General features: G+C 46.7%; 2 protein-coding genes across 4 annotated transcripts in view; one reads left to right on the top strand and one right to left on the bottom strand.

Moving 5' to 3' along the window:
- Positions 1 to 492: 492 nt before the first annotated feature.
- VPS9D1 (VPS9 domain containing 1) lies at positions 493 to 14,968 on the bottom strand. Of its 2 annotated transcripts, XM_073583827.1 has the most exons (15): positions 14,814 to 14,968; positions 13,419 to 13,491; positions 13,202 to 13,291; positions 12,731 to 12,986; positions 12,557 to 12,668; positions 8,595 to 8,657; positions 8,390 to 8,442; positions 8,231 to 8,318; positions 5,770 to 5,855; positions 5,143 to 5,579; positions 4,532 to 4,661; positions 4,197 to 4,387; positions 3,101 to 3,167; positions 2,164 to 2,268; positions 493 to 1,635 (listed from the first exon to the last, which is right to left on the bottom strand). In XM_073583827.1, exons 1-15 carry the CDS (start codon positions 14,907 to 14,909, stop codon positions 1,536 to 1,538), a joined length of 1,947 nt encoding a protein of 648 aa, XP_073439928.1. In that variant the 5' UTR covers positions 14,910 to 14,968; the 3' UTR covers positions 493 to 1,535. The 2 variants fall into 2 exon arrangements, with proteins under 2 accessions (XP_073439928.1, XP_073439937.1); XM_073583836.1 differs by lacking the exons at positions 8,231 to 8,318; positions 8,390 to 8,442.
- Positions 14,969 to 15,249: 281 nt separating this feature from the next.
- Positions 15,250 to 27,884, top strand: part of ZNF276 (zinc finger protein 276) — a 55,114-nt gene continuing 42,479 nt past the window's right edge. Inside the window, exon 1 of one of the 2 annotated variants that reach the window (XM_073583849.1) lies at positions 15,250 to 15,527. In XM_073583849.1, the coding sequence (XP_073439950.1) occupies positions 15,362 to 15,527 (166 nt within the window). In that variant the 5' untranslated portion in view covers positions 15,250 to 15,361. The remainder of the gene's footprint in view (positions 15,528 to 27,884) is intronic. The other variant, XM_073583856.1, reaches the window with a different exon arrangement.

The raw sequence follows: 27,884 nt of genomic DNA on the forward strand, positions 1-27,884 counted from the left end.
GGGGTGCAGTAGGCTCTGGCTATCGCTCAGTTACAGATCTGGATGACTCCCATTCACACACTGCTTATTTTTGCACCACAGACTTGTTCTCACCCCCCCCCCCCCTCCAAAAAAAAAAAAAAAAAAAATTTGGATACGGACTTGAAAGTTTTACCTTTTTGCAAGGCAACACGTGCAACAGAAGGGTGTGTGCCGCAACCGTGCACTGTAGGGAACATCGCGACAAAGTCGTGTTTACAGTTTCGAGTCTTCTATATTTCTATTATGGAATTTGTCAAAATAAAATAATGAAGACGCCGACAGCCGCCTCCCATGGGGAAAACTATAAATAAATCCGCTATAAGACAGCAATTATGTTCCATGTCGAATACTTGGCCCCGGCCTGAGAATCTCCTGCCAGGACAGAAAGATCCCAATTATTTCTTATTGTCTTTTGTTTTCGAAATGCTCGATAAAACCCAACTCTTTCAGGCAGGAAAAAAAAATGAAAGCTTTATTAAAAATAATTTTATTTCAATCAGAAGAGTAAAAGCAGAAATTCATCTTTCCCTATGGACATAGAGCCGCAATCTCCAGTCCAGCGGCAACACTACAACTCCCAGCTGCTGCCGTCAGGTCGTCTTTTGCCACAGGTAGTAGATCGCTGCTCTGGAGCATCGGTTTGCCAAAATTGGACGCTATAGACTTTGGCCGTCACGGTGGGAGTTGTAGTACTGACATAAGTCAGAGCTCTAGCATTTTGGGAGTTGGTTTAATTGCAGACCAACTTCCAGTGCTCCAGCTTTCGCAGGACTACAAGTCCCAGAAAAACAGCACTGGTAGTTTTGAAAGCTGTCTACAATGATAAATAGTTTAGTGCAAAGATCATCGGCTTAACAGATTGTGCCACAACTCGTGCCCTGCCGGCTTCACCTCTACAATCTGTAAGTCCATACAGGTGGGCTACCACCTCAGCAAGGGATTCGATAGGTCATTTTAGGATTCAGGGACCCTTATCAATCCAAAATAAAGATGGGGGCTTTTTCCCCCTACCATGCAGAGAATAGCAGTGGGTGGCCCGTAATGCAGAACTGTAAAGGGGGTCACAGCACTGAAACCCATTAGTTTCAGAATTAAAGGAAGGATCCCGACTTATGTCATCACTTTGAGATGGGACCCTGTTATGTAGAAACTCTCTTCCTGGAAAAGCTGGGTGACCCATGTACGGAGCGTTCCCCATAAACAGCTCACTTTTTGTAGGTTTCTGTGAAGCCAGGATGATCTCCTGTAACATGGTGGGGGGGGGGCTCACTCAGGACTCTAGAAAAGTTGGGTGACGAGCCATACAGGGGTTGTAACAGTGGCCATATTGGGTTTAACATATACAGTAGAAAACGCTTCCCCTGCACGGTGTAGAAGATTAACATTATTTTTCGGGTTCACATTCATGGGCGAATGGCCAGTGGTTGAGGATTTCTTCATGTACGCAGGTAAGGTGCAGAATAATGTGCGGATGCAGCTGCTCACAAGTAGTTTCTCCAAGTCGCCGCTCCTCCTCAGTCAAGCTGGATCAGTGGAGGCACAGGGAGGGTCTCCAAATAGGCCAGGGCGCTCTGCAGCGAGGTCAAACAGTAGCCCACCTCTCCAATCAGATCCCTAGGGAGAAGAAGAAAACAATATTATGAATATCGATTGGAATCCATCATCAAAACCCCTGAAGCCTGGATAAAACAGCCACAGGCATCACTTTACGCTGACCCCCGATTGACAATCAATGGGGACCGGAAGTGCAATTCCAGAGACAACCTACGGTCAGGGGTGGTGCTGTTTGAGAGAAAGCTCCCGTGTTTCAAAATAATGGCTGCATGTAAATAATGTGCATAGATTAGGAAGAGGCTGTAAGTGTGGAAATGAGCTGCAAGGAAGACGAGAGGAGAGGAGACACCCAGACTGGCTGAGAGAAGAGTGACCGGGAGGAATAGACAGAGACGCAAGTCTGCAGAACTGGCTCAGGGAGACGATAAAGCTGTCACAGCAGCAGACATGTCACCAGGCCGACTAAGAGTCAGCGACAAGGCCAGGGACGGGGCGCCCCCCTGCTGTTATTGAGCGCTAGTGGCGCTCACTAAGAATTACACAAACTGTCACTGCTGAGACATGCAGAGCGTAATGGTGGGTACTTACCCCTCATGTATAAACTCCTCCAGCGCCGCGCACTCAGACACCAAATGCGACATGCCGCTCTTCAGCACTACAAATGCCACAATGGGCAGGAGGTCGTCTGCGCCACTAGAAAGAGAAGAGAAAAAAATGGAGACGTTACTACATATGGGACAGTACAGGACATAGCGCCCCCTATAGTGAGCGAGAGCCAACGTCTGTACCTATAGATTGCATGGCAGCACTGGAGCCGATCGCTGGGGGTCTGCCTAGGGTCATCACCCCACAGCCGTCCCCCACTGTCTGGGGTCACGTCCAAAGCTGCTCTGACTGGGAAATTGGCAAGTCTGTGCTCATTAAGTCCTGACAGCTGCCCCCGAAATATGCCCCCCGTTGCACCGTCTTCCCCCTGCTTAACCCCTTCCCCACAGAGGGGACATCATCTCCCATATTCACGTTTTGCTTTCGATTCTTCGCCATGTTGAAGATCTTTGCTCCCCAATGACCCTTCTCATCGCAGATTCCCGGTCCGGTATTCCATTGTGACTCCTTTAGTAAATCATCTCCATGTTCTCTTCCCTCTACTATGTTGCCGTCTGGTCCCTTCCATGACTTTTTCCCATCATGACACTGCCGGCCCCCCACCCAACCTTCTCATCTTCTGTGGCACTCTGCTAATTTGAGCAGACAGGCGCTCTGCTTGGAAGCTGCTGCTCTGCAGAGCGCCACAGCCCCCTGTGCTCTGCAGGACAGGCCATGTTCTGCCTGCGACTGTCACATCTCATCCATCAGTGAAGACCCTAGAGGGGCCTCCTATCTGTACCCAATAAACATCATGTACTCAGCAACCTGTGCACACGAGGAGCAGAGGAGAGAGAGACACGTGCAGTGTACAGATGGACGGAGACATGGAAAATGTCAGACGGCGCTCACCCTCAACCCAAAATATAAAGGCACTCACATGGCGGCACTCCCGGGAGAGTGGCAATATTCTTCTGTGCACTCACAAATGACACGCAGAGTCCTCACTGAAAACATAAGAAAGAACAAATTATGTAACAATTAGAGGGGTCTTACAGGTGCATTCAGTGTCTCAGTGGGCATTATATGTTACTGTGCAGAGCTGCACTCAAGTCAATCCCTTTAAGGTTGAGTATATTACTCCTTTACGTAAGATGGTGGAATTATGTTGCACCATTGCCATCAAGCAGCCATAGAAAGAGCTGATCAAACAGATTCCCAGGACCCTTGTAGGCGTGGGTTACACTTTTGCAGCTGCACCAGTTTTTCAAACTTCCTTGAACTTATAAGTAATTATGGCATCCGGACCCGGGTTCTGCAAACTTCCTAGACCCTGGCGGTAACTCCGTGGCATCCGGACCCGGGTTCTGCAAACTTTCTAGACCCTGGCGGTAACTCCGTGGCATCCGGACCCGGGTTCTGCAAACTTTCTAGACCCTGGCGGTAACTCCGTGGCATCCGGACCCGGGTTCTGCAAACTTCCTAGACCCTGGCGGTAACTCCGTGGCATCCGGTCCCGGGTTCTGCAAACTTCCTAGACCCTGGCGGTAACTCTGTGGCATGCGGACCAGAGTTCTGCAAACTTCCTAGACCCTGGCGTTACTCCGTGGCATCTGGAGAAGGGTCCTGCAAGCGACATGTGACGCAAGGCCTAGTCACCAAGAAGCGTTGTACCACCATGTCATGATGTGGGTTTTGAAAAACACCAAAAGGTGCCGAGGATGCAGGCATATGACGTTTGCAAAACACTGGACCGGATGCCATGGATTTACCGCTAGGGTCCTGCAAAGAATACCCACCACTATATGTCAGATTATGGAATGAGCTGACATCTCCTGCCTACGGGGTTCCTCCTTTATGGTTCATAGCAAGACCCCCTCCATGGTATCTATATACACTACAAGGGCACATGGACTGGTATTCTCCTTACGAGATGACCCCTTTAAACAACAATATCTGGGGTGTGAGCCTCTTTACGCCTCGTGTTATACTCCGGTCACTGGTCGCCTTGTGAAAGGGGTAATAACGGTTCTTACCAATGCCCTCCAGTTTTCTTTGCGGACTGCGTTGGTGCGGCAGGTTTTGCAGATCTTCCACAGCAGGTTTATACGGTTCCTTTATATCGTCTGGGTACAGCTTTTTCGGAACCCCCAGCACATATGGCATTGCTGTGCTGTACATATCCATAACCTGGAGAAGAGATTCCTCCTGGGCAAACATCACCTGTCTGAGGGGCAAGAAGATATATTTAAATCGGTCATGGCGTTCCCACCTTGGGCCGTCCATCTACGGTAAGGACAAGAACGGCCGGTGGTCTCTAGTGAGATGACCCTTATGCATCTATATTAAATAGAGCGACCGATATAATTACCTGTATAGAGCGAGAAGCGGCGGCCATAGTGGGGGAAAGAAGCTGTCCTCCAAGCAGTCCAGGCAGACGTCCTTCACTTGTGGGCTCAAAGGGAAATCCAGCGAGAACATGGCGCAAGAAAGCAATCGGTCTGGAGAATGGGGAGGGGGGGGTAAAATCACAAATTAATGCAGTAAACATTTTGATATAAAACTAATCCTATCACTTCCCTTACTGACACATCATCATATAACTGCTCATCATTAGACCACTAGGTATGATCTGAACGTGCCCCCCCCATACGGACACATTTTGGGGGACTACTTTTATATTTTATCACTTTCAGCCTATAGGGACGGGCCCAAGGGGCTACGACATCCTGTGCTGCCCCCTTGTGTATAAATATGGTATAACCCAAATTGTAAAGACTGTTTGGAGAAGTTTCTTTTGCCTTGGTCATAATCCCCCTCCCCCCCCAAAAAAAAACCAAAAAAAAAAACAAAAAGCGTATGGTCATCATAGAAAGCCGAAATAATACTGTCATATGGGTGGGCATAACTTCTGTTGCCATAAGGGCACGTATAGCGATTTCTGTTTCCAGGGTCACATCAGATTAACCCTTCGTCACTCACCTCTGGCATTGTGGATCTCCGTAACCACGACGTTTAGGTGCTGGGACGGGGTCAGTCTTTGCAGCGCGGCTGGCACGGTCAGCGACGTAGGGGACAGCAGATTTTCCAAGTCCTCAAAAGAGGTCTCTAGGTCTTTCCGGCACGGTCCTGTACTAAGCTCAATGCTGTTTTCCCAGCTTTCCAGCCCATCTCCTATGGAGCGGCTGTGCTGAATGGAGGGCCGGCGAGGATCAGGGAGAAACTGGAAGCTTTTTGAGGATTTTAGCTGCGGCAGGCAGACAGACGATCCAGCCCCGTTATCGGCCTGGAGGGAACGACGGAAGAGTTTGGTGGCCGAGGTTGCCTTAGAGGGGTCCTTACTGATGACGGGATACAGGCGGCTGTAGATCTGGCACTGGAGATGGATCACTAGTTTGGCGAGAGGATGATCCGATGAGCTGGGATCAATGGGAACAAAACGCAATTAGACAGGGTACAATAGGGAGGAGGGGGTGTCACTTATTGGCTTTCCAGTAGACTACAACTTTGCAAGTCGCAGACAAGTTGTCCGAGAAGTCGCCTTGCAGCCCCAGCCTAGGAGTTCGGACCCTTCCCAATCCCCCCCGTCTCCAATACTGTGTGTATTACCTGAGGATTTGGCAGAGATAGCTGGAAACCGCCTCTACGTCACCCGGATTGTTCTTAATCTTCTCCTTATAGCCGGCCGGCCATCTCTAATGAACAACAACATTTAGGATCATAAAGAGGAAACGTATCGAGCTTCGTATAGCAACTCGCTCTCATCACATCCCATTGCCCGGAGCCACCGGTGTGGACGCGGCTCATTCTACAGAGCTCAAGTATGTTCTTCTAACACCAAGGAGGAAATGTTGTGGAATGATGGAAGCCTCAGGATGGGTAGACGCATTACTGATCGTGAAAGAAGGGGAAAAAAAAAACGGTAACAAATGTTCAAAACATCTAGATTTATTCAGTATGGCGTGTGAACCACGTGCAGAAATCCAGGCACTTACAGCTTCCATCACTGGGGTTATTAACGGTTGTCTGAGGAATCATCAAGATCCGCTGCTGGCAGCTCCTGTGTAATCACCGACCAATGACGTCCCCGATGTGCTCAATGGGAGATAAGTCAGGAGCCACTGCAGCCGTGGGAGCACATTCAGGGCACACAGGAACATTAGCAACATGCGGCCTGTTATGTTGTAAAATGGCTGCCCCACTGAGATGTTAGGGACCTGGAATTAAGACTAGAGGGGTCCAAATACTGTACATTATACACACACACACACACACAATAATCCCAGGGGTAGGACCACTGTGACATTCCCTCTTAAACAAAAATAATTTCTCCTCAACAATTGCAAAAAAAAAAAAAATATATATATTTTTAATGAAGTAAAATATGTAAACTAATTAAGAGGTTTGATATTTTCCACTAATAAAACACTCTGGGGAGCAGCTGCTGAAATTTGCCATGAAAACCTAGTGTATATTACAACTGCACTCCATCTACTTCCATGGGAGCGGCGGTGTAACGTGTGACCCCCCCCCTTCCGTCCACTTCCATGGGAGTGGCGGTGTAACGTGTGACCCCCCCCTTCCGTCCACTTCCATGGGAGCGGCGGTGTAACGTGTGGTCCACTTCCATGGGAGCGGCGGTGTAACGTGTGACCCCCTTCCGTCCACTTCCATGGGAGCGGCGGTGTAACGTGTGGTCCACTTCCATGGGAGCGGCGGTGTAACGTGTGACCCACTTCCATGGGAGCGGCGGTGTAACGTGTGACCCCAATCCGTCCACTTCCATGGGAGCGGCGGTGTAACGTGTGGTCCACTTCCATGGGAGCGGCGGTGTAACGTGTGACCCCCTTCCGTCCACTTCCATGGAAGCGGCGGTGTAACGTGTGGTCCACTTCCATGGGAGCGGTGGTGTAACGTGTGACCCCGCTCCGTCCACTTCCATGGGAACGGCGGCGTAATGTGTGACCCCCGCTCCGTCCACTTCCATGGGATCGGCAGTGTAATGTGTGACACACCCCCCCCGGCTCCGTCCACTTCCATGGGAACGGCGGTGTAATGTGTGACCCCCCCCACTCCGTCCACTTCCATGGGAACGGCGGTGTAATGTGTGACCCCCCCCACTCCGTCCACTTCCATGGGAACGGCGGTGTAATGTGTGACCCCCCCACTCCGTCCACTTCCATGGGAACGGCGGTGTAATGTGTGACCCCCCCCCTTCCATGGGAACGGCGGTGTAATGTGTGACCCCCCCCCTTCCATGGGAACGGCGGTGTAATGTGTGACCCCCGCTCCGTCCACTTCCATGGTAACGGCGGTGTAATGTGTGACCCCCGCTCCGTCCACTTCCATGGGAACGGCGGTGTAATGTGTGACCCCTGCTCCGTCCACTTCCATGGGAGCGGCGGTGTAACGTGTGACCCCCGCTCCGTCCACTTCCATGGGAGCAGTGGTGTAATGTGTGACCCCCGCTCCATCCACTGCATTACTACTCCCATAGAAGTGGACGGAGCAAGGTCACACCACCACTCCCTTAGAAGTGGATGGTGCAGGGGTGTCACTCGGTACACCATTGCCCCCACAGAAATGGAGGGAGCAGGGTCACATTAATTGCCCCCCAGCCCCTCCCACAAAAAAAATATCGGGTTCACAAAAGCATATCTTGTAACTTTGCTGCCCTTACAAAGTAATTTTTGTCTTATTGAGCCCCCTAGATTCCCCATATAGTACAGTGGTCCCCGCGGTCACCATGATGGGCATTACATACACAGCTCTGGACATGACGGCCATCTGCAGCCTTGTATTGTACTAGTGACGTCAGGCTGCGATCACCTCGCCCTGCACATCGGCTCCCGCCACCGCGCAGATGCGGTCAGACAGTGACCGTAGGCTCCGATGTACAGGGGCTGCAGTATTTGGGGTGTGTAAGTGTCGTACACACCAGCAAATGTTTCCTCGTTTCCCATCACTTACAGATCAGTACCGCGTCTTTCCATCCTGTGATTTCCAGAATCCACGACTTTTTATTCTCGGTGTATAAAGGACACAGAAACCATTGAGAGACACAACTCACGTAGTCCTGCTCGTACTCCAGCACGGCGGTGTACAGCTCCTTCTGCTCTTCCTCCTCCGGGCTCATCCGCTTTTCTTTTTTGAACAGTCTGCAGTCAAAACAGAAGCAGCTGAGGAAAAAGGAAACCACCCCCCCCATGGCGGGGCCTCAGGGATCTACCTGCCGGACTCCTGCTGCAGCCGCTGCCTGCGCTCCTCCGCTTTCCTCTGCAGCTGAGGACGATCGTTAAGGATTCCTTTAGCGTTTCTTAGGCCTTTTAGTTTAAGAAAAAAAGTCAATGATTCAATTAGGAAATATAAAGACAGCAAAAAAATTACAAAATAAAACCCTCCCTGCACCCAGAACATCGGCACATGAAGGATACAGTGTCTTCTCGGGCCTTGGCTATTACCAGGTTCTCCATCATCTGTCTCTGCAGTGACAGTGTCTGGAAGAAAGAAACAGAGTTGTTTCCCAGGACTTTTATATTGATGACCGACCCATAATGAAGGTCATCAATATAAGATTGGTGGGGGTCCGACGCCCGGCAGCCCCCACAATCTGCCGTCCTGACCTCCAGCAGTGGTACTGTATACGGAGCGGTGCATTACAGCTCCACGCCCGGTGCAGCCACGGCCGGGTACTGCAGACGGACTATTTTCCCTCCCTTTTATGGCAAATTAATGGGGTCCTACAAAAAAAAAATAAAAAAAAAATGACCACGTATGTGAACAGGATAGAAAAGAAAAAAAAGTTATAAAGTGGAAAAATTGGCCACAGGGGAAATGGGTAGTCCGGCCGTAGTATATGGATGACCCATCTGTAGGGTAGGTGATCCATGTTAGTGGTGGTCTACCACCCCCACCCATCAGCTGCTACCACCCCGATGTAAACAAGCAGCTGCACAATGGCAGTAGCGGCCGCTCCCTCCCGAGTTCTGCAGGACCCAGGAGCGGCTGCTACACATGACATGGAGCCGGTGTATTTGGATCGGTAAGACCACCATCAATCTGATATTAATGACCAGTCCAAAAGCTGCATTTACAGAGTGCGATTATCATGTACGAGTGTTCCCAGAAGGGTAGTTTTGCTAGACTGGTGCAAATGAGAAAAAAGAAAAACTACTCATTCCTTGCGTGAAATGATCTTTTGGGCTGTACACAAAATAGTTCTCGGCAGCACATCGATCTACGCAAGCTAGACTCGTGCTGCCGAGAACAATGGCTGGGCTAATAAGCGACCGTCAGATCGGTAAATATCTACCGATCGGCCTTCGCTTAACACCGCAAATTCGGCTGGAGAAAAGGCTAAATCATAAATATAAGGCATTAAATATTATGGATTTATAATGGAAAAAAAAAGGGAGAAATCTAGAATAAAGCTTCTTACTGCAGAGATTGGAGAGGAATCCTGCGGAGGAGCAGAAAGTCCGGCAGATCTGTGATCCTGGTTGTATGTCCTGGGTCTGACCATTTGTTTCTCTTTGTGAGATTTTAAAGGGTCCCAAACAAGACCCCTCCACCCTCCTAGTCAGGTGAGAGGAGGACGGCTAATTACATGCAAGGGAAGTTTGCTCCCAGGACATTACTCTAATTTATGGCACAGTTTCCAGTAGGAACCTCCTGGAGGTAGGGTGTTGACCGCCATGTTTCCGAGCATACCAAAAATCTCAAATCTTTAAACCAGAGAAGTGATGAAGGTTCTCGATCATGAATAGGAGGAACATGGAATTATGACATGGAGATATTAGATTCCAGTGTCCCATGCATGGAGGGGTCTGGAGACAGGAGGTCTATGTCAGGTGTCACCTGCCATTAGCATCTCTATACATGAGGCCCCAGAGAGGACAATGGGCGTCTGTGGAGGATAATGTCCTCATCTCTATGTGGAGCACAGACTGTTGACAAACAAACCCAGAGTGTGAGGATTGTGCAAGGCTGGATTTGCATTAGAATCCTCAATCTTCAGTGTGGAGGAGGCGGGAGATGTGCAGATAACTTCTTTTAAAGGAACTGGTTCCAAACAAGACACAATCAGAATCTAAACCTCCCCCCAAGAAAAGGGGCATTTCTTGAAGCAGTTTCCATTTGAAGAACTCAATTTTTGAATACAGAGGAAAAAACAAAAAAAAAAAAAAAAAAAAACACCACACATCGGAGACATCCTGACCTTTGTGTTTGGCTGGAGACTGATTATATTGGTAATGAAGCTGTATGGTGACCACACCAGTTTTCAGGGTAACATGCCCAGCTTTCTCAGAGTCCTGGATGGTAAGTATATTACAAGGATGACTTACTATACAGGGGTCTGGTAAAGTTGGGTGGTGTCGGATCTGGCCGACCATATAGCTGGTCACCCAGCTTTACCAGGAAAAGAATATCTGAAAACCCTATCTTGCTATATCTTGACAGGAGCATCATGGCCACGTCAGTAATCCATGGCTGGCGGACCCCAGACGGGCAAACCTCAGGGGAGATGTAGTTTGGGCAAGTTCAATTTCGGACGGCCGATAGCTTTCTCATAGAAAACACAAAAGTGATTTGCAGTCCGTAATCGGGGTACAGGGGAGCGGCAGCTGGGGATCTCCTTACCTGTCTGCCAAAATTTGGGTCAGAAGACCTGCTTCATGGCAAAATCAGAAATTTATATTCTTCAAAGAAGAGAGGATGGAATGAACATTCCGCACCATGCTATGCAGCAATATCCATACATTTATAGTTAGTGTAAAAAAAAACAAAAAAAAACACTATAAGGCAAGGGAAATAAAGTCAGATTTAAACCCGAAATATCCTGCGTCACTGCGCAAACAAGAAGCTGAAAAAAAAAAAAAAAGTGTAAGGTTACCACTAGAAAAACTTGTGTAATGCATAATGCGCATCTCCTTACAGCTGGCTCCATATTCCGAGCCCCCCACAGTGGTGGTCGCAGTGACCCCCGTTCTGTCGGACTCATCCAGACACTATGTCCCATGGACGGCCGCTTTATTTAGGCTGTTCCAAATTAGATGCAGCTTAAATGTGGTTTGGAAACTGAAAACCAAAAGATAAACGATAGGGAAAGTGAAGTGAGCAGACGGGGAGGGAAGGCGTAGTGACTGACGGGCGGCCACCATATCCATACAGGGCACAGACGCGTACGCTCGGGGATCGGGCACACACCTTTCCTCGGGCTCCCCCCTGCCTGCCCCATCGCCTTCTTTTGCAGATACTCGTCCTAGAAAGCTGGATGCTCAGGAATCATTCATTGCAAACTACACTGTGCCCTCCTGCTGAGGGTCTGACTGCTGACGATGGGGGATGGGAGCTCCCACCTGTGAAACTTCTAATTATCTCCACTGGCCCATTAACCTGTCGGTGGAGGCTGGAAGCCCCGAGACCGATCAGACGGCCGTCACCTGATCGATGCTTAAGGGTATGTGCACACACTGCGGATCTGCAGCGGATTTGGCCCTGCGGATGGCACAGCAGATCCGCAAGCAATGTACAGTACCATGTTAGCCAATGGGATTTCTAAACTGCAATGCACACGCTGTGGATTTTTCTGCGCGGATTTGCTAGGGTTTTCAATCCACAGCATGTCAATTCTCTCTGCGGATTCCGCAGCGGTTTGACACCTGTTCCATTGTCCAGGTGTCAAACCGCAGGGGAAAACAGCAGGACACTTTACTTGCGGTTTTAACTGCAAATCCGCAGGTGAATCCGCACTGTGTGCGCTCACCCTAATGGCTGTCTCTCCCATACACCGGATCGCTCCTGTGATCTCTAGGAGAAAGCTGCCGACAAACATCTCTGCCGGTGACTTCACTCAGGGAGATCGAAATCGGACATGTCCAATCAACATCTCCCCCGACAATCAGTCACACTCCGATATCGACAGGTTTAGCCGGCAGTCTAATGTGTATGGGGGTCGCCGGCTGAAAATGCTGATATCGGGGTAAAGTTGGGGACCCCGCAAATATTAGAGCAGTGATCTCCAACGCCAGTCCTCAGAGCTATCAAACAGATCAGGATTTCCTTAGTACTGCATGGGTGATAATTCCATCATGATCTGTTGGTGGCTCCTGAGGACTTGAGTTGGTGAACAATGGTCTAATGTGTATGGGCCCCCCTCCCCCAGAGGCGTGCGGCTGGTGTGAACCTCCTCAATATCCCCCCGTTGGGCTGTGACTGATGGATCTCTCTTCTGCCAGATGGTTTGTGTTCCTGAAACATGAACTTGTAGCACATTTCCAAATAATATATGAAGTGTCCCTTTAATTCACGTAACAATGGCAGCCGTAATAGCGCCCCCTGTAGGGGCTGTCACCCGCTCCAACATGTGAATCAGGCTTTATATTTGGCCACTTACCAACGAAGTCTTCTGCGCCGCCTGCCTGGGGTTCAGCCGGGCCAACCGGACTTCATACGCAGCCCGGAGCTTCTGGTTCTGTATGGACGCCTCTTCTAGGGGGGTGAGCTCCCTGGTAACAGACACATCATTACTGGGTTGCTCCCCTGACCAGGAGGATCTTGGGGTACTCACTTTTTAGAACTCTGAACTTCAGCCGCCCTCAGCATTTGGAAAACCTCTGGTGTTGGAAAAGCTCTGAGCTTCTGAGCCTCATCTGAACAAGCTCGTCGGTGCCTATAGTGATGGCTGGGACTGGGAGCCACCGGTGACGTCACTGAGGTGGTCGCGGAAGTAGCGGACGATGTGCTTGTAGTCTTTATAGTAGATGGCGGAATGGGGACTTCAGAAATACGATTTTCCGGTGACTGTAAATTAACATCCGATTTACCTAAAACAAAAATCATGACGGGCCTAAGGTTTGTTACAGTGTATCAGTGCAACATATCTATTCTAGTGAAATCCCAGCGCAAAGAGTGGGCCTGCACTGATACACTGTAACAAACCCTCAGCTTAGGAGGGTAGTGAAATAATCAGATTCAGGTCATTGCATTCATTTAGTTTCCAGACACCTATAGACAGAGGCTGGAAGCAGAGTGGTCTCACCCAACTTATCCGCCGTCGTCCGTGCCCTCTCGAGACATTGTTCCGCTAACTTCAGCATCTTCAGGGAGTCCGGGCTCAGGGCGTCATTTACTGATAGGGACAGAAGTTACAGAGTTTGACGCTTCTACTTTAAAATAAAAACAACAACTTTTTCCTTCAGCTCTGACCACACGATGGCGCCGTTGTAATGAATCTAATTAGATGGAGCGCTGCTTACCTTTCTGCTTGGCTTCCTCAGCCAGGGTTTGGGAAATGAAGCTCACGCCCCTGAGGTATTCCACATAGGCGTCCTGGGAAAAGCAAGAAAATATTTTATTTAATTTATAATTTTTTCTTTTTTTAAACTGTTCTATTTATTTTTTAAGCCCCCAGCACTATTATAATCATAATAAAAAATTGATCCACAAACTATTTAACCCCTGCAGTAAACTGTGTAAAAAAAAAAACAAACAATAGGTCAGAATTGTGATTTTTTTTTTTGTCTCTTTTTTTCCCCCATTTCAACGCACTTGGGAATTTTTTGTACATTTTATGGCAAAAGTGAATTTGAAACTAAAACTAGTCCTGAAATAGAAACACGTCCTCACGTGTGGACAAAAAGATAAAATAATAAAAAGTTATGGCTTTTGGAAGAAGAGGAGGAAAATAGCCCCCCCAAAAAAAATGGGTGTTTGTATTCCTGCAGCGCCACCGCAGGTGGAATGAGGTATTACACTTTTACGGTAAGTAATATAGGACCATGTTCCACTTCTGCAGACAGAATCACTTCTCTGTAGTGACGGTCGCCCCGCTGCTCATTACATCAGTCCTTCTGTTAATCACTGGTGCCATCTCCGCCGCCGCGCTCTACATGGAGCCCAGACCAGAAGAGCAGGTAGGAATACAAGTCTGGGCAGATGTGGAGCCGCCCTGGGTGAGCTGTATCCTGGCGCTGTCCCGCACCGGGTGATTGCAGCTCTTGGGTGTTAGCGGTCAGCGGGGGGCACGGTGAAATATTCATCCCGCCAACCAATAAGAAATGTGATCAGTAAGGGGCCCCCCGGTATTAGAAGGCGGACCCCCGATGATGACCCATAGAGGCGCCGACACATCCGTACAAAGCTCTGCGTGATGGCCGGGGGTCTCAGGATCACAGACCCCACTAATCTGCATGCAATAAAAGAGAAAACCCAACTCTAGGACTAGTAATGTAAATGAGATTTGCCATTCATTCTAAAGAATATAGAATAAAAAAAATTAATATTTAAAATATATATTTTTTAATAAACGATCCAAGTTTGTTGTCGCCGCCCTCGCGCTGCGGAATCTCGCCGGACGAACATCGTGACCGTACCGCGAACGCTGGGAACCGGTGGAGACAGGAGGGTTTTTGGTTTTTCTTCACCTTTTCGTCCCTTTTGCCTTTTCCGCTCCATTATATGACAGGGTGACGGCACAACGCGTAATTCGGCCGGAGAGACGGAAAAATACAACAGTGACGGAACGCAGAGGAAAAAATGGAAACCGACAGCGAAGCATGAGAAAGGAAGGGGTTAAGCCTTAGTGGGGGCTGATGGTGGAGGACAGGTCTCTCTGACAGCCCCTCCCATAGAGGACGCCCCCCGGTGCTCACCCGGTGCCGGCTCCCGGTGTCCAGCTGGATCGCCCTGTCCGCCAGCTTCATCGCCCTCTGCAGCGGCTTCAGCGCCCCGTCCGAACAGGAAGCCATGACTGACGAACCAACTACGGGAACAGCCGGCACCCGGAACTCTTATGCTGAGCCTCAGGGGTCCACCCGGAATGTAAACAGTCACTGCACAATCCGGAGCGAATTACTAGCGGACCAGCAAAGGGACGAGGAAATGGTCACAGCACCATCTGGCGGCCGGAGGATCGCATAGCAATTACTATTGAATGGAAATAGGAATTACTAATTAATATGAATTATCGTGATAGTCATGATATCAGATACGGAGGTTTACACAGTAACGTAATGTGGACAGAGGAGGATTTATTTCTGAAACGATTTTTTTCAGATCTAAACCCGTTATTACATGGTCCGAATGTAGTCTCTACACGTGACCAGCAGGGGGAGACGTGCCCAGCGGGAGGAAGCGGTGGCACTGAGTCCCCCGGCTGGATGGCGGCTCCCGGGCTGCCGCTAGGGGGTGAGGCCGCGGAATGAAGCGGGACAGGCGCGGGCGGAACACGTCCTGTCACCGGAGGGCTTCCCGGGCTACGGCGACAGAAAGGAGCCAAGTGCCCAAACCGCCCTCAACCGAGCCCAGAGCGGGTAAGGAACGGGGGCCGGAGAGCGAGCCAGAGCTGCTGCAGAACCTCTTACCATGTATGTACACAGTGACTGCACCAGCAGAATAGTGAGTGCAGCTCTGGGGTATAATACAGGATGTAACTCAGGATCAGTAATGTAATGTATGTACACAGTGACTGCACCAGCAGAATAGTGAGTGCAGCTCTGGGGTATAATACAGGATGTAACTCAGGATCAGTAATGTAATGTATGTACACAGTGACTGCACCAGCAGAATAGTGAGTGCAGCTCTGGGGTATAATACAGGATGTAACTCAGGATCAGTAATGTAATGTATGTATGTACACAGTGACTGCACCAGCAGAATAGTGAGTGCAGCTCTGGAGTATAATACAAGAGATAACTCAGGATCAGTCATGTAATGTATGTACACAGTGACTGCACCAGCAGAATAGTGAGTGCAGCTCTGGGGTATAATACAGGATGTAACTCCGGATCAGTAATGTATGTACACAGTGACTGCACCAGCAGAATAGTGAGTGCAGCTCTGGGGTATAATACAGGATGTAACTCAGGATCAGTAATGTAATGTATGTACACAGTGACTGCACCAGCAGAATAGTGAGTGCAGCTCTGGGGTATAATACAGGATGTAACTCAGGATCAGTAATGTATGTACACAGTGACTGCACCAGCAGAATAGTGAGTGCAGCTCTGGAGTATAATACAGGATGTAACTCAGGATCAGTAATGTAATGTATGTACACAGTGACTGCACCAGCAGAATAGTGAGTGCAGCTCTGGAGTATAATACAGGATGTAACTCAGGATCAGTAATGTAATGTATGTACACAGTGACTGCACCAGCAGAATAGTGAGTGCAGCTCTGGAGTATAATACAGGATGTAACTCAGGATCAGTAATGTAATGTATGTACACAGTGACTGCACCAGCAGAATAGTGAGTGCAGCTCTGGAGTATAATACAAGAGATAACTCAGGATCAGTAATGTAATGTATGTACACAGTGACTGCACCAGCAGAATAGTGAGTGCAGCTCTGGAGTATAATACAGGATGTAACTCAGGATCAGTAATGTATGTACACAGTGACTGCACCAGCAGAATAGTGAGTGCAGCACTGGGGTATAATACAGGATGTAACTCAGGATCAGTAATGTAATGTATGTACACAGTGACTGCACCAGCAGGATAGTGAGTGCAGCTCTGGAGTATAATACAGGATGTAACTCAGGATCAGTAATGTATGTACACAGTGACTGCAGCAGCAGAATAGTGAGTTCAGCACTGGGGTATAATACAGGATGTAACTCAGGATCAGTAATGTAATGTATGTACACAGTGACTGCACCAGCAGAATAGTGAGTGCGGCTCTGGGGTATAATACAGGATGTAACTCAGGATGAGTAATGTAATGTATGTACACAGTGACTGCACCAGCAGAATAGTGAGTGCAGCTCTGGAGTATAATACAGGATGTAACTCAGGATCAGTAATGTAATGTATGTACACAGTGACTGCACCAGCAGAATAGTGAGTGCAGCTCTGGAGTATAATACAAGAGATAACTCAGGATCAGTAATGTAATGTATGTACACAGTGACTGCACCAGCAGAATAGTGAGTGCAGCTCTGGAGTATAATACAGGATGTAACTCAGGATCAGTAATGTATGTACACAGTGACTGCACCAGCAGAATAGTGAGTGCAGCACTGGGGTATAATACAGGATGTAACTCAGGATCAGTAATGTAATGTATGTACACAGTGACTGCACCAGCAGGATAGTGAGTGCAGCTCTGGAGTATAATACAGGATGTAACTCAGGATCAGTAATGTATGTACACAGTGACTGCAGCAGCAGAATAGTGAGTGCAGCACTGGGGTATAATACAGGGTGTAACTCAGGATCAGTAATGTAATGTATGTACACAGTGACTGCAGCAGCAGAATAGTGAGTGCAGCTCTGGAGTATAATACAGGGTGTAACTCAGGATCAGTAATGTAATGTATGTACACAGTGACTGCACCAGCAGAATAGTGAGTGCAGCTCTGGAGTATAATACAGGATGTAACTCAGGATCAGTAATGTAATGTATGTACACAGTGACTGCACCAGCAGAATAGTGAGTGCAGCTCTGGAGTATAATACAAGAGATAACTCAGGATCAGTAATGTAATGTATGTACACAGTGACTGCACCAGCAGAATAGTGAGTGCAGCTCTGGGGTATAATACAGGATGTAACTCAGGATCAGTAATGTAATGTATGTACACAGTGACTGCACCAGCAGAATAGTGAGTGCAGCTCTGGGGTATAATACAGGATGTAACTCCGGATCAGTAATGTATGTACACAGTGACTGCACCAGCAGAATAGTGAGTGCAGCTCTGGGGTATAATACAGGATGTAACTCAGGATCAGTAATGTAATGTATGTACACAGTGACTGCACCAGCAGAATAGTGAGTGCAGCTCTGGGGTATAATACAGGATGTAACTCAGGATCAGTAATGTATGTACACAGTGACTGCACCAGCAGAATAGTGAGTGCAGCTCTGGAGTATAATACAGGATGTAACTCAGGATCAGTAATGTAATGTATGTACACAGTGACTGCACCAGCAGAATAGTGAGTGCAGCTCTGGAGTATAATACAGGATGTAACTCAGGATCAGTAATGTAATGTATGTACACAGTGACTGCACCAGCAGAATAGTGAGTGCAGCTCTGGAGTATAATACAGGATGTAACTCAGGATCAGTAATGTAATGTATGTACACAGTGACTGCACCAGCAGAATAGTGAGTGCAGCTCTGGAGTATAATACAAGAGATAACTCAGGATCAGTAATGTAATGTATGTACACAGTGACTGCACCAGCAGAATAGTGAGTGCAGCTCTGGAGTATAATACAGGATGTAACTCAGGATCAGTAATGTATGTACACAGTGACTGCACCAGCAGAATAGTGAGTGCAGCACTGGGGTATAATACAGGATGTAACTCAGGATCAGTAATGTAATGTATGTACACAGTGACTGCACCAGCAGGATAGTGAGTGCAGCTCTGGAGTATAATACAGGATGTAACTCAGGATCAGTAATGTATGTACACAGTGACTGCAGCAGCAGAATAGTGAGTGCAGCACTGGGGTATAATACAGGATGTAACTCAGGATCAGTAATGTAATGTATGTACACAGTGACTGCACCAGCAGAATAGTGAGTGCGGCTCTGGGGTATAATACAGGATGTAACTCAGGATGAGTAATGTAATGTATGTACACAGTGACTGCACCAGCAGAATAGTGAGTGCAGCTCTGGAGTATAATACAGGATGTAACTCAGGATCATTAATGTAATGTATGTACACAGTGACTGCACCAGCAGAATAGTGAGTGCAGCTCTGGAGTATAATACAAGAGATAACTCAGGATCAGTAATGTAATGTATGTACACAGTGACTGCACCAGCAGAATAGTGAGTGCAGCTCTGGAGTATAATACAGGATGTAACTCAGGATCAGTAATGTATGTACACAGTGACTGCACCAGCAGAATAGTGAGTGCAGCACTGGGGTATAATACAGGATGTAACTCAGGATCAGTAATGTAATGTATGTACACAGTGACTGCACCAGCAGGATAGTGAGTGCAGCTCTGGAGTATAATACAGGATGTAACTCAGGATCAGTAATGTATGTACACAGTGACTGCAGCAGCAGAATAGTGAGTGCAGCACTGGGGTATAATACAGGGTGTAACTCAGGATCAGTAATGTAATGTATGTACACAGTGACTGCAGCAGCAGAATAGTGAGTGCAGCTCTGGAGTATAATACAGGGTGTAACTCAGGATCAGTAATGTAATGTATGTACACAGTGACTGCACCAGCAGAATAGTGAGTGCAGCTCTGGAGTATAATACAGGATGTAACTCAGGATCAGTAATGTAATGTATGTACACAGTGACTGCACCAGCAGAATAGTGAGTGCAGCTCTGGGGTATAATACAGGATGTAACTCAGGATCAGTAATGTAATGTATGTACACAGTGACTGCACCAGCAGGATAGTGAGTGCAGCTCTGGAGTATAATACAGGATGTAACTCAGGATCAGTAATGTATGTACACAGTGACTGCAGCAGCAGAATAGTGAGTGCAGCACTGGGGTATAATACAGGATGTAACTCAGGATCAGTAATGTAATGTATGTACACAGTGACTGCACCAGCAGAATAGTGAGTGCGGCTCTGGGGTATAATACAGGATGTAACTCAGGATGAGTAATGTAATGTATGTACACAGTGACTGCACCAGCAGAATAGTGAGTGCAGCTCTGGAGTATAATACAGGATGTAACTCAGGATCAGTAATGTAATGTATGTACACAGTGACTGCACCAGCAGAATAGTGAGTGCAGCTCTGGAGTATAATACAGGATGTAACTCAGGATCAGTAATGTATGTACACAGTGACTGCACCAGCAGAATAGTGAGTGCAGCTCTGGAGTATAATACAGGATGTAACTCAGGATCAGTAATGTAATGTATGTACACAGTGACTGCACCAGCAGAATAGTGAGTGCAGCTCTGGAGTATAATACAGGATGTAACTCAGGATCAGTAATGTATGTACACAGTGACTGCACCAGCAGAATAGTGAGTGCAGCTCTGGAGTATAATACAGGATGTAACTCAGGATCAGTAATGTAATGTATGTACACAGTGACTGCACCAGCAGAATAGTGAGTGCAGCTCTGGAGTATAATACAGGATGTAACTCAGGATCAGTAATGTAATGTATGTACACAGTGACTGCACCAGCAGAATAGTGAGTGCAGCACTGGGGTATAATACAGGATGTAGCTCAGGATCAGTAATGTAATGTATGTACACAGTGACTGCACCAGCAGAATAGTGAGTGCAGCTCTGGAGTATAATACAGGATGTAACTCAGGATCAGTAATGTAATGTATGTACACAGTGACTGCACCAGCAGAATAGTGAGTGCAGCTCTGGGGTATAATACAGGATGTAGCTCAGGATCAGTAATGTAATGTATGTACACAGTGACTGCACCAGCAGAATAGTGAGTGCAGCTCTGGAGTATAATACAAGATGTAACTCAGGATCAGTAATGTAATGTATGTACACAGTGACTGCACCAGCAGAATAGTGAGTGCAGCTCTGGAGTATAATACAGGATGTAACTCAGGATCAGTAATGTAATGTATGTACACAGTGACTGCACCAGCAGAATAGTGAGTGCAGCTCTGGAGTATAATACAGGATGTAACTCAGGATCAGTAATGTAATGTATGTACACAGTGACTGCACCAGCAGAATAGTGAGTGCAGCTCTGGGGTATAATACAGGATGTAACTCAGGATCAGTAATGTAATGTATGTGCACAGTGACTGCACCAGCAGAATAGTGAGTGCAGCTCTGGGGTATAATACAGGATGTAACTCAGGATCAGTAATGTAATGTATGTGCACAGTGACTGCACCAGCAGAATAGTGAGTGCAGCTCTGGGGTATAATACAGGATGTAACTCAGGATCAGTAATGTAATGTATGTACACAGTGACTGCACCAGCAGAATAGTGAGTGCAGCTCTGGGGTATAATACAGGATGTAACTCAGGATCAGTAATGTATGTACACAGTGACTGCACCAGCAGAACAGTGAGTGCAGCTCTGGGGTATAATACAGGATGTAACTCAGGATCAGTAATGTAATGTGTGTACACAGTGACTGCACCAGCAGAATAGTGAGTGCAGCTCTGGAGTATAATACAGGATGTAACTCAGGATCAGTAATGTAATGTATGTACACAGTGACTGCACCAGCAGAATAGTGAGTGCAGCTCTGGGGTATAATACAGGATGTAACTCAGGATCAGTAATGTATGTACACAGTGACTGCACCAGCAGAACAGTGAGTGCAGCTCTGGGGTATAATACAGGATGTAGCTCAGGATCAGTAATGTAATGTATGTACACAGTGACTGCACCAGCAGAATAGTGAGTGCAGCACTGGGGTATAATACAGGATGTAGCTCAGGATCAGTAATGTAATGTATGTACACAGTGACTGCACCAGCAGAATAGTGAGTGCAGCTCTGGGGTATAATACAGGATGTAACTCAGGATCAGTAATGTAATGTATGTACACAGTGACTGCACCAGCAGAATAGTGAGTGCAGCTCTGGGGTATAATACAGGATGTAACTCAGGATCAGTAATGTAATGTATGTGCACAGTGACTGCACCAGCAGAATAGTGAGTGCAGCTCTGGGGTATAATACAGGATGTAACTCAGGATCAGTAATGTAATGTATGTACACAGTGACTGCACCAGCAGAATAGTGAGTGCAGCTCTGGGGTATAATACAGGATGTAACTCAGGATCAGTAATGTAATGTATGTGCACAGTGACTGCACCAGCAGAATAGTGAGTGCAGCTCTGGGGTATAATACAGGATGTAACTCAGGATCAGTAATGTAATGTATGTACACAGTGACTGCACCAGCAGAATAGTGAGTGCAGCTCTGGGGTATAATACAGGATGTAACTCAGGATCAGTAATGTATGTACACAGTGACTGCACCAGCAGAACAGTGAGTGCAGCTCTGGGGTATAATACAGGATGTAACTCAGGATCAGTAATGTAATGTGTGTACACAGTGACTGCACCAGCAGAATAGTGAGTGCAGCTCTGGAGTATAATACAGGATGTAACTCAGGATCAGTAATGTAATGTATGTACACAGTGACTGCACCAGCAGAATAGTGAGTGCAGCTCTGGGGTATAATACAGGATGTAACTCAGGATCAGTAATGTATGTACACAGTGACTGCACCAGCAGAACAGTGAGTGCAGCTCTGGGGTATAATACAGGATGTAACTCAGGATCAGTAATGTAATGTATGTACACAGTGACTGCACCAGCAGAATAGTGAGTGCAGCTCTGGAGTATAATACAGGATGTAACTCAGGATCAGTAATGTAATGTATGTACACAGTGACTGCACCAGCAGAATAGTGAGTGCAGCTCTGGGGTATAATACAGGATGTAACTCAGGATCAGTAATGTATGTACACAGTGACTGCACCAGCAGAATAGTGAGTGCAGCTCTGGGGTATAATACAGGATGTAACTCAGGATCAGTAATGTATGTACACAGTGACTGCACCAGCAGAACAGTGAGTGCAGCTCTGGAGTATAATACAGGATGTAACTCAGGATCAGTAATGTATGTACACAGTGACTGCACCAGCAGAATAGTGAGTGCAGCTCTGGGGTATAATACAGGATGTAACTCAGGATCAGTAATGTAATGTATGTACACAGTGACTGCACCAGCAGAATAGTGAGTGCAGCTCTGGAGTATAATACAGGAGGTAACTCAAGATCAGTAATGTAATGTATGTACACAGTGACTGCACCAGCAGAATAGTGAGTGCAGCTCTGGGGTATAATACAGGATGTAACTCAGGATCAGTAATGTAATGTATGTGCACAGTGACTGCACCAGCAGAATAGTGAGTGCAGCTCTGGAGTATAATACAGGATGTAACTCAGGATCAGTAATGTAATGTATGTACACAGTGACTGCAGCAGCAGAATAGTGAGTGCAGCTCTGGGGTATAATACAGGATGTAACTCAGGATCAGTAATGTAATGTATGTACACAGTGACTGCTCCAGCAGAATAGTGAGTGCAGCTCTGGAGTATAATATAGGATGTAACTCAGGATCAGTAATGTATGTACACAGTGACTGCACCAGCAGAATAGTGAGTGCAGCTCTGGAGTATAATACAGGATCTAACTCAGGATCAGTAATGTAATGTATGTACACAGTGACTGCACCAGCAGAATAGTGAGTGCAGCTCTGGAGTATAATATAGGATGTAACTCAGGATCAGTAATGTATGTACACAGTGACTGCACCAGCAGAATAGGGAGTGCAGCTCTGGTGTATAATACAGGGTGTAACTCAGGATCAGTAATGTAATGTATGTACACAGTGACTGCACCAGCAAAATAGTGAGTGCAGCTCTGGAGTATAATATAGGATGTAACTCAGGATCAGTAATGTATGTACACAGTGACTGCACCAGCAGAATAGTGAGTGCAGCTCTGGAGTATAATACAGGATGTAACTCAGGATCAGTAATGTAATGTATGTACACAGTGACTGCACCAGCAGAATAGTGAGTGCAGCTCTGGAGTATAATACAGGATGTAACTCAGGATCAGTAATGTATGTACACAGTGACTGCACCAGCAGAATAGTGAGTGCAGCTCTGGGGTATAATACAGGATGTAACTCAGGATCAGTAATGTATGTACACAGTGACTGCACCAGCAGAATAGTGAGTGCAGCTCTGGAGTATAATACAGGATGTAACTCAGGATCAGTAATGTAATGTATGTACACAGTGACTGCACCAGCAGAATAGTGAGTGCAGCTCTGGAGTATAATACAGGATGTAACTCAGGATCAGTAATGTATGTACACAGTGACTGCACCAGCAGAATAGTGAGTGCAGCTCTGGAGTATAATACAGGATGTAACTCAGGATCAGTAATGTAATGTATGTACACAGTGACTGCACCAGCAGAATAGTGAGTGCAGCTCTGGGGTATAATACAGGAGGTAACTCAGGATCAGTAATGTAATGTATGTACACAGTGACTGCACCAGCAAAATAGTGAGTGCAGCTCTGGGGTATAATACAGGATGTAACTCAGGATCAGTAATGTAATGTATGTACACAGTGACTGCACCAGCAGAATAGTGAGTGCAGCTCTGGAGTATAATACAGGATGTAACTCAGGATCAGTAATGTAATGTATGTACACAGTGACTGCACCAGCAGAATAGTGAGTGCAGCTCTGGAGTATAATACAGGATGTAACTCAGGATCAGTAATGTATGTACACAGTGACTGCACCAGCAGAATAGTGAGTGCAGCTCTGGAGTATAATACAGGATGTAACTCAGGATCAGTAATGTAATGTATGTACACAGTGACTGCACCAGCAGAATAGTGAGTGCAGCTCTGGGGTATAATACAGGAGGTAACTCAGGATCAGTAATGTAATGTATGTACACAGTGACTGCACCAGCAGAATAGTGAGTGCAGCTCTGGAGTATAATACAGGAGGTAACTCAGGATCAGTAATGTAATGTATGTAAACAGTGACTGCACCAGCAAAATAGTGAGTGCAGCTCTGGGGTATAATACAGGAGGTAACTCAGGATCAGTAATGTAATGTTTGTACACAGTGACTGCACCAGCAAAATAGTGAGTGCAGCTCTGGAGTATAATACAGGATGTAACTCAGGATCAGTAATGTATGTACACAGTGACTGCACCAGCAGAATAGTGAGTGCAGCTCTGGGGTATAATACAGGAGGTAACTCAGGATCAGTAATGTAATGTATGTAAACAGTGACTGCACCAGCAGAATAGTGAGTGCAGCTCTGGGGTATAATACAGGAGGTAACTCAGGATCAGTAATGTAATGTATGTACACAGTGACTCCACCAGCAGAATAGTGAGTGCAGCTCTGGGGTATAATACAGGAGGTAACTCAGGATCAGTAATGTAATGTATGTAAACAGTGACTGCACCAGCAGAATAGTGAGTGCAGCTCTGGAGTATAATACAGGAGGTAACTCAGGATCAGTAATGTAATGTATGTAAACAGTGACTGCACCAGCAGAATAGTGAGTGCAGCTCTGGGGTATAATACAGGAGGTAACTCAGGATCAGTAATGTAATGTATGTACACAGTGACTCCACCAGCAGAATAGTGAGTGCAGCTCTGGGGTATAATACAGGAGGTAACTCAGGATCAGTAATGTAATGTGTGTACACAGTGACTCCACCAGCAGAATAGTGAGTGCAGCTCTGGAGTATAATACAGGAGGTAACTCAGGATCAGTAATGTAATGTATGTACACAGTGACTGCACCAGCAGAATAGTGAGTGCAGCTCTGGGGTATAATACAGGATGTAACTCAGGATCAGTAATGTAATGTGTGTACACAGTGACTCCACCAGCAGAATAGTGAGTGCAGCTCTGGGGTATAATACAGGAGGTAACTCAGGATCAGTAATGTAATGTGTGTACACAGTGACTGCACCAGCAGAATAGTGAGTGCAGCTCTGGAGTATAATACAGGCTATAACTCAGGATCTGTAATGTATGTACACAGTGACTGCACCAGCAGAATAGTGAGTGCAGCTCTGGGGTATAATACAGGATATAACACAGGATCAGTAATGTAATGTATGTACACAGTGACTGCACCAGCAGAATAGTGAGTGCAGCTCTGGGGTATAATACAGGATATAACACAGGATCAGTAATGTAATGTATGTACACAGTGACTGCACCAGCAGAATAGTGAGCGCAGCTCTGGGGTATAATACAGGATGTAACTCAGGATCAGTAATGTAATGTGTGTACACAGTGACTGCACCAGCAGAATAGTGAGTGCAGCTCTGGGGTATAATACAGGAGGTGACTCAGGATCAGTAATGTAATGTGTGTACACAGTGACTCCACCAGCAGAATAGTGAGTGCAGCTCTGGAGTATAATACAGGAGGTAACTCAGGATCAGTAATGTAATGTATGTACACAGTGATTGCACCAGCAGAATAGTGAGTGCAGCTCTGGGGTATAATACAGGATGTAACTCAGGATCAGTAATGTAATGTGTGTACACAGTGACTGCACCAGCAGAATAGTGAGTGCGGCTCTGGAGTATAATACAGGATGTAACTCAGGATCAGTAATGTAATGTGTGTACACAGTGACTGTACCAGCAGAATAGTGAGTGCAGCTCTGGGGTATAATACAGGAGGTAACTCAGGATCAGTAATGTATGTACACAGTGACTGCACCAGCAGAATAGTGAGTGCAGCTCTGGAGTATAATACAGGAGGTAACTCAGGATCAGTAATGTATGTACACAGTGACTGCACCAGCAGAATAGTGAGTGCAGCTCTGGGGTATAATACAGGAGGTAACTCAGGATCAGTAATGTATGTACACAGTGACTGCACCAGCAGAATAGTGAGTGCAGCTCTGGAGTATAATACAGGAGGTAACTCAGGATCAGTAATGTATGTACACAGTGACTGCACCAGCAGAATAGTGAGTGCAGCTCTGGGGTATAATACAGGAGGTAACTCAGGATCAGTAATGTATGTACACAGTGACTGCACCAGCAGAATAGTGAGTGCAGCTCTGGAGTATAATACAGGAGGTAACTCAGGATCAGTAATGTATGTACACAGTGGCTGCACCAGCAGAATAGTGAGTGCAGCTCTGGGGTATAATACAGGAGGTAACTCAGGATCAGTAATGTAATGTATGTACACAGTGACTGCACCAGCAGAATAGTGAGTGCAGCTCTGGAGTATAATACAGGAGGTAACTCAGGATCAGTAATGTAATGTGTGTACACAGTGACTCCACCAGCAGAATAGTGAGTGCAGCTCTGGGGTATAATACAGGAGGTAACTCAGGATCAGTAATGTAATGTGTGTACACAGTGACTCCACCAGCAGAATAGTGAGTGCAGCTCTGGGGTATAATACAGGAGGTAACTCAGGATCAGTAATGTAATGTATGTACACAGTGACTGCACCAGCAGAATAGTGAGTGCAGCTCTGGGGTATAATACAGGATGTAACTCAGGATCAGTAATGTAATGTGTGTACACAGTGACTCCACCAGCAGAATAGTGAGTGCAGCTCTGGGGTATAATACAGGATGTAACTCAGGATCAGTAATGTAATGTATGTACACAGTGACTGCACCAGCAGAATAGTGAGTGCAGCTCTGGGGTATAATACAGGATGTAACTCAGGATCAGTAATGTAATGTGTGTACACAGTGACTCCACCAGCAGAATAGTGAGTGCAGCTCTGGGGTATAATACAGGAGGTAACTCAGGATCAGTAATGTAATGTATGTACACAGTGACTGCACCAGCAGAATATTGTGTGCAGCTCTGGAGTATAATACAGGAGGTAACTCAGGATCAGTAATGTAATGTATGTACACAGTGACTGCACCAGCAGAATAGTGAGTGCAGCTCTGGGGTATAATACAGGATGTAACTCAGGATCAGTAATGTAATGTATGTACACAGTGACTCCACCAGCAGAATAGTGAGTGCAGCTCTGGGGTATAATACAGGATGTAACTCAGGATCAGTAATGTAATGTACACAGTGACTGCACCAGCAGAATAGTGAGTGCAGCTCTGGAGTATAATACAGGATGTAACTCAGGATCAGTAATGTAATGTAATGTACACAGTGACTGCACCAGCAGAATAGTGAGTGCAGCTCTGGAGTATAATACAGGATGTAACTCCG

Source organism: Dendrobates tinctorius, unplaced genomic scaffold (genome assembly GCF_039654945.1).
Source record: "Dendrobates tinctorius isolate UK_male_01 unplaced genomic scaffold, ASM3965494v1 ptg000009l, whole genome shotgun sequence".
Taxonomy (NCBI): Eukaryota; Metazoa; Chordata; class Amphibia; order Anura; family Dendrobatidae; genus Dendrobates; species Dendrobates tinctorius.